The 6,148-nt window shown below is 47.9% G+C and overlaps 1 protein-coding gene across 1 annotated transcript; it reads right to left on the reverse strand.

Moving 5' to 3' along the window:
* Window positions 1–267: 267 nt before the first annotated feature.
* On the reverse strand, window positions 268–4,313 carry NHLRC1 (NHL repeat containing E3 ubiquitin protein ligase 1). The gene is made up of 2 exons (XM_030480388.1): window positions 2,446–4,313; window positions 268–459 (listed from the first exon to the last, which is right to left on the reverse strand). Exon 1 carries the CDS (start codon window positions 4,311–4,313, stop codon window positions 2,970–2,972), a length of 1,344 nt encoding a protein of 447 aa, XP_030336248.1. The 3' UTR covers window positions 268–459; window positions 2,446–2,969.
* Window positions 4,314–6,148: the final 1,835 nt, after the last annotated feature.

A 6,148-nucleotide genomic window follows, 5' to 3' on the forward strand; every position in this document is an offset into this window, starting at 1 on the left:
TGTCAGACCCCAAAAGCATCACCTACCTAACGGTATCTGTTCATGTATGGGCCCCTCACCCTTTGCCATCTCTCTCTCAGAACATAAGTTTGTTTTTTGTTGAAATCTGTGACTAAATTCCCACAGATATGCCAATGGATAGGGGCACTAGGCATCCCCTGGGCCTTTGAAAAGCAGATGGCATTAACATACCACCCTGAAGGCAACAAATATCTACAGTAGCTACAGGGGAAATGTGCATATATGCATAAAGAAAGAGGCAAGAGAAAGTAAAAATGTCAAAGGCTTTTTAGTTTGTTATCAACATATTGGTGGATCTCTGTCTCCCATTATTGTTTTAATTCTCTTGTGTGACAAAAGAAAGATTTCAAGTTTACTGCTGCATTTTCCTTACATGCTGAAGAATGATTTTTAATACATGGTTTTATATAGTTCTTTACGGCTTCTCAATTTAGGCACCTGCATAAAGTGAATTAAGACAGAATGTAATGGTTTCCTCAATGCAGAATTGTACAACAGTAAGCACCAAGCTTTACAGTAAAATGAAAACAGTCACACCATTCACACAGAAAGTCTACATTTGCTTTCGGTAGGTAGCTGAAGCAGAGACTGGAGGAGACAGCATACAGCAAACTAGGTAAAGGCACAAAGTTTCTTTTGCTTACAAACCCAAACACCAAGTGATTTCTAGGCATATACCAAAGAAGATAGAAGCAGAATGGGCAACAATGGGAGTTTTTGTAGATTTTAAGCCAGCATGAGTCAAATACTTGAAAATCGGCATTTGAGCTGCTGGAAAGTTGCAGTAGGTGCTAGGAAATTTGCTCATCCATGAGCTCAGCAGCAAAACCAAGCTCCTGAGGCACACAAAGGTTTGAGGAGATGAAAGCTCACAGCCCTCAGTTCAGAGGAAATGCTATTGTGATAAACTATTAATTATGTATGAATACAGCAGTGATGGTATTGCATGCATTTTGAAACAAAGCAGTTCCCCAAAGGAAGTGTTATCTAATTATTTTTATATCCCTCAAAGACAGACGTCTCCTTGGCACCTAAAAAGGAACATATAATCCAGGGGGCTGCTTCTCTGAGTAAATTTTCTTCCTGGCCCGTCAAGAGGGCTCCTGCTCAGGGCCGTACACCTCCTACTGTGGAGTAGCCAAGGAGCATTTCTGGTCCCACCAGAGGCTCTGGCCAGGCTGGAAAAGACCAAATATGCAGGTCCTTATATTTTCCAATAGCAACAAATGATCCTACCACAACTTTAGCAGGGTATCTCCAAATGGAAAAAAAGAAACTATCTACAGGGCAACCGCAATAGAGGGATGGGCTTGTAACAGAGAAACCCATGAAAAATAAAGGTATGACTTTTCACTAAATTATTCAATACAGGAGTAAGCAAATCACACTTTATTGGCATGTCACTGTTCAATTAACCTTTACAAGTAGCTGCATTTAATAGATTTGTTTTGTTTATATAAATGTTAACATGAGACAGATTAATACATTGTCTGATTTAGAGGGCTAAACCACTAAACCGCAATGTGAATTAAGTATTGGTAAATCACTGGTGCAGCAATACATGCAGTTATTAAATGCCCTGAAGTCAGACCAAAAGGCAGATTAAAAATGTACTGGTAGAAAGACTGCATGTGAATTTCAAATTCTGCTAGTTAGTATTAATGATTTCAGTGACTAAATAAATGACCCTAGAAGTTTTATGCCACTTTAACCTACCTGTCTCTAACTCAGAGAGCATTTACATTTGTATCTAACTTCCTTCTAATGTTGAACCACCTAAGTAGTCATTTTAGTAGCAGGTATATGCCTAAAAACACAGCAGTGACTTCTAGGAGGGTGTTAAATCCTTCTCAAAATCATTCAGATAAACCTTAATTTCCACTGTGAAATAAGGCAACTTGTGTCCCCAGTGAAACTGTTTTAGTGAAAATATAAACTGACCTAAACCTGCTGTGTACTCACAGTCAACAAAACCTCACTGGATGCTCGGAAAAAAAATGAGCCTTACGTCCCTCTTTCTTTATTATGTCTCAACAACCTTTCAATTGTTAGTGGAATCTTGAAGTTATGGGTGCAAAAGTACCGTATTATTGACTAGACAGTGGAGGGCAGTATTGGGAAGTCCACAAGCATAGGTGTCTTAGTAGCACAGCCAACTCAATCTTATATATGCAGAAGTACTTGTGGTCTAAACACAAATACTTCAAGGAGCTTTTAGGGAAAGCTGCACATGCTGGTAGCCACACACCAAGTTATCTCCAAGTATAGACACAGACTTGTGCATTATACAGGAAGATCAAGTACTCCAGTAGAACCCTAATAAAGGTGGGAATAAACTAGTAGAGGGAAGAGTGCTCCCAGAAGAGTGTTTCCCCAGTATGGAAAAAATAGGCTTCGAGCACTAATTCACTTCACACAACTCACTCATCAGCGGTAGCTCCTCCGTCACAATGATCCTAGCTGAATTCAGGCGACCTTGAACTGAAGCTTCCATTTCTCCTATCACTTTGCCAAGCCAGTCTCCTTTCTCAGGCAGAAATCCTGGAAACAGAAACTGTCACTCTTATTAGTGTATCTGCTTAACAAAGAATAATGAAAACTACATGCTGGTAAACAACTGATGCATCGCTTTGCAAATGTCATTGTTCTTCCTTGTCAAAAAGTGCCCAAAACATTTGGTTGTCAAGGCATGGAATAGTTTTAAAATGCCAAATTATTTTTATACTTGATTCATTGTTGATTACAGCCTGCAACTGCCAGGTCTTCTCCTATGGACATGCAAGAGATTCAATGTAAGTTCTGCAGGAAGCACAGCACGTTGGTCAAAGAGGACAGCTTCACTTAAAGCCCAGAAAATGTTTCCTTCCTACACACTACTAGCACCAGAACTTTGCGTGCTTTGTGGCCAAAAGCAGCTTGAACCTATAGCAGTGAGCATCTAAACCCATTCAGGTGGAGCTAAATATTTTTATTGAATGATCACCGCTGTCTAAAACAACAAGGGAGTTGTTTGCCATGTAAGTCAGTCCTACAGGATAATAAAGCCCATGGCTAATTAGAGGGTTAAAGATGGGAAACTCCTCAGGTTTCCCTAAGCATATTACAGCCTGACTACAGATATCAGTTACTACAACATGACCCTCTTTGTCAAAGGCCACAGCCGTAGTATATATTTTGGAAGGGAAAACAAGGTTCAGACCAAAGCTATCCATCTGGCCGACAAGATCCATCTGTGCACTGAATATCTTCACTCGGGTGCTGCTGCTGTTCGGTCCTTGAGCTTTCAGGTGCTCTATTACCACGATAGCACCCGAGGTCTGGGAGACTGCAACCCCTCTTGGGCTGATGAGCCGAGACTGGATCATCTGACACTTCCGTAATTTCCGCGTCTTGAAGTCGGCCGTCAAGCGGTACAGAGCACCTGCCTCCGAGTCGGTCAGGATAACTTCGCTGTCCGGGGTGGCATCCAAGCCCCAGGGCAAACAGAAACCTTCCCGGACAGCCAGGACCCCCCTTCCCTCGAAATCAAAGGCCTTCACGGAGCAGTCCCCACCATCAGTGACCACCACGTGCCCGTCTGATGTGACCGTCACATCAAGCGGGTACTTGATATCGTTGCCCGCGTCCCCCCGCTCCCCGAACTGCTGCAGGCAGGATCCACCCGGCCCAAAGACGTGGATCCTCTTCTTGCCGTCATGTGCCACTGCCAGGCGCCCCGACCTCCGGCAGGCTGCCACCCCAGTGGGGTTGACCAGCGACCCCCAGCCCCCCAGCGACAGCCGGAGTCCGAGGCCCGCGGGGCCCGGCCCGGCCGCCCCTCGGCCGCCGCTCCTGCCCAGGGCCGAGGGGATGCTGTGGCCGGCGGGGCCCAGGACCTCCAGCAGCTGCAGCAGCGGCAGGCAGTCGCTGGTCTCGGCGGAGCCGCAGGCCCGCCGGCAGAAGGGGCACTCCAGCCGCCGGCGATCGGGGCCACCTAGGGCCTCCACGCAGCCCCGGCAGAGGACGTGCCCACAAGGCAGGTTGCGCGGCCGCCGCTGCCCGCCGTGGCCGTACCGCTCGAAGCACACCCGGCACTCCAGCAGCCCCAGCTCCGCCTCATCCTCCGCCGCCATGCCCGCCGCAGGGAGGCCGGGCCGGGCGGCGCGGGCGGGGCGGGGCGTTGCGCAGCTGCGGCGGGCGGGCGCCCCCTGTGGGTGGGCTGCGGCGCTGCCGGCGGGGGTCCCTCCGCCCCGGGCCCTCCTCCGCGGTTCAACACCCGCCAGATCCGCACAGGCGCCCCGGTACCGCGCCATCGCACCGCCGCCAGGCTATTTATCCTGCTGCAGGATAGCCATGGGGCATTTCTGTACCACCAGAGGCGCTTACTGCGTGGCCTGGCAGTAGAGAACGCTGGAAAAGACCAAATGCAGAGGTTGCAATTTCAGAGGATTTCTCTCGCTGTTCTGGGAAGCTTTGGAAAATCAGAATTACAGGTACTGGAAGCTGCTCTAAGGCCGCCTTGGAGCCTTCTCCTCTCCAGGCTGAACAAGCCAAATTCTCTCAGCCTGTCTTTATAGGAGAGGTGCTCTCTCTCAGAAGGTGCAACGAAAATATTTACACCAATGACCAGTAGCCACTTTCCCCAAACAGGTACGTACACACATCCTATAAGCTGCATGGGCAGCGTGTGCTTGTTCTACAAGGTGTATTTGCAGTGTATTCTCAGAGTAGCTGCAGGGTACACGCACAGCAGAGCCATCTTACACATCCTGAAATGGCTCATCTGGCAGGTGGCATTGCTCTCACCAGGTTGTCACATACCTGGGAATCCTGTGCAGGACACTGTGGAGCATGCAGCAACCTTGTCCCAAGCGCCTGGTCTTTCGCAGCTATCATGTATCCGCAAGCCTAAGAGAAACTTCAGTGGCTCTCACGCTGCATCTGGAAAAAATTTCTGGATCAAGAGGAAGGAGATGCTTTAACCTGGTAGCTGCAGTACAGGCCAGCAGTGAAAATACATGAAAACAGCAGCCTCCAGCTTGCACTGGCCCCCTGGCTACAGCCTTTCTTCTCTCTATCAACCCGCCCTTGAAGCACCAGCAGCCACAAGCAATATGGAGAGTTGCAACAGGTTGTAGCTTGGAGACTGCTGAGCTAAAATCATCACACACACTGCGGCTCCAGGACTGCAACAATCTAAAATGCCCCATGGCTTTTACTCGCCTTCTGGTCTTGGTGAATTATAACACACTACATTGCAATTGTACCTTTCCAGCATTTTTTAAAATAAGCTGCCAAGGGCAGAAGGTCAGGGCAAGAAAGGGTTTTGAGAGCCCCAAATTTTGTATTTTTCTTTTTTTTTTAATGCAGTAGTATCCCCATGGCAGCGATAGAAGACATAAGAAGGAAGGTTTGTGTTTGGATGAACTTGCAGCAGCTCTGCAGGCTTTCTTTGAACGTTCTCACCCTACAAGCCCTGTGATGGTTTGCCTGCTTATAGCTGCGCTCGAGGGAAGGAGCAGCATACTCACGAGCAACCACATGGACATTTTCTCCCCCTACTCTCTCCTTTATTGTCATCTGGTTTGCTTCCCTCCTTCCTTCTCTTTCCTGCTCGATGGTAGTTCCCCCTTGGCAGCTGCTGCCAAGCGTTCTTGCCCACTCATTGCCGGCTCGTCACTTGACTTGCACTCAGGACTAACAGGGACGGAGAGAAGCAACTTGCGCCAGCTTCCCACCTCTCTTGCTCAGTTGCCCAGCCTGGCGTGAGGCCAGTGTCACAGTAAAGAGTATCTGAACAGCAGCTGCCACTGCTCCCAGGGCTGCCAGCCAATGAGGCCGACCTGCGGAGCACCAAGCAGACAGCACTGACGGGCAACGGCCGGAAAGGAACAGGGACATTTATTTTTCCCAGCCCCAATGATATGAATTGCTATGCAGAAAAGATGTACTTTAAAAAAGCTTGTTTGTGCATGCAGTTTAACAACAGCTAGGCACATCTCGAGACAGTGAAAGCAATTATGTAGGAGAGCTGACCTGATAAGCAAAATGGACAGGCATTTTCCTGTATGCTGAAGCCTGCTTTAAGAGTGATCCAAAACATTTCTCATTCTAAAAGGTGAGAGAAAAATAAAAGCAAGATGGGAGG

Source organism: Strigops habroptila, chromosome 1, assembly GCF_004027225.2.
Source record: "Strigops habroptila isolate Jane chromosome 1, bStrHab1.2.pri, whole genome shotgun sequence".
Lineage (NCBI taxonomy): Eukaryota > Metazoa > Chordata > Aves > Psittaciformes > Psittacidae > Strigops > Strigops habroptila.

Excerpts from the sequence above, each read along its gene's own strand:
- NHLRC1 (XM_030480388.1), bottom strand. The coding sequence starts at position 4,313 with ATGGCGCGGTACCGGGGCGCCTGTGCGGATCTGGCGGGTGTTGAACCG.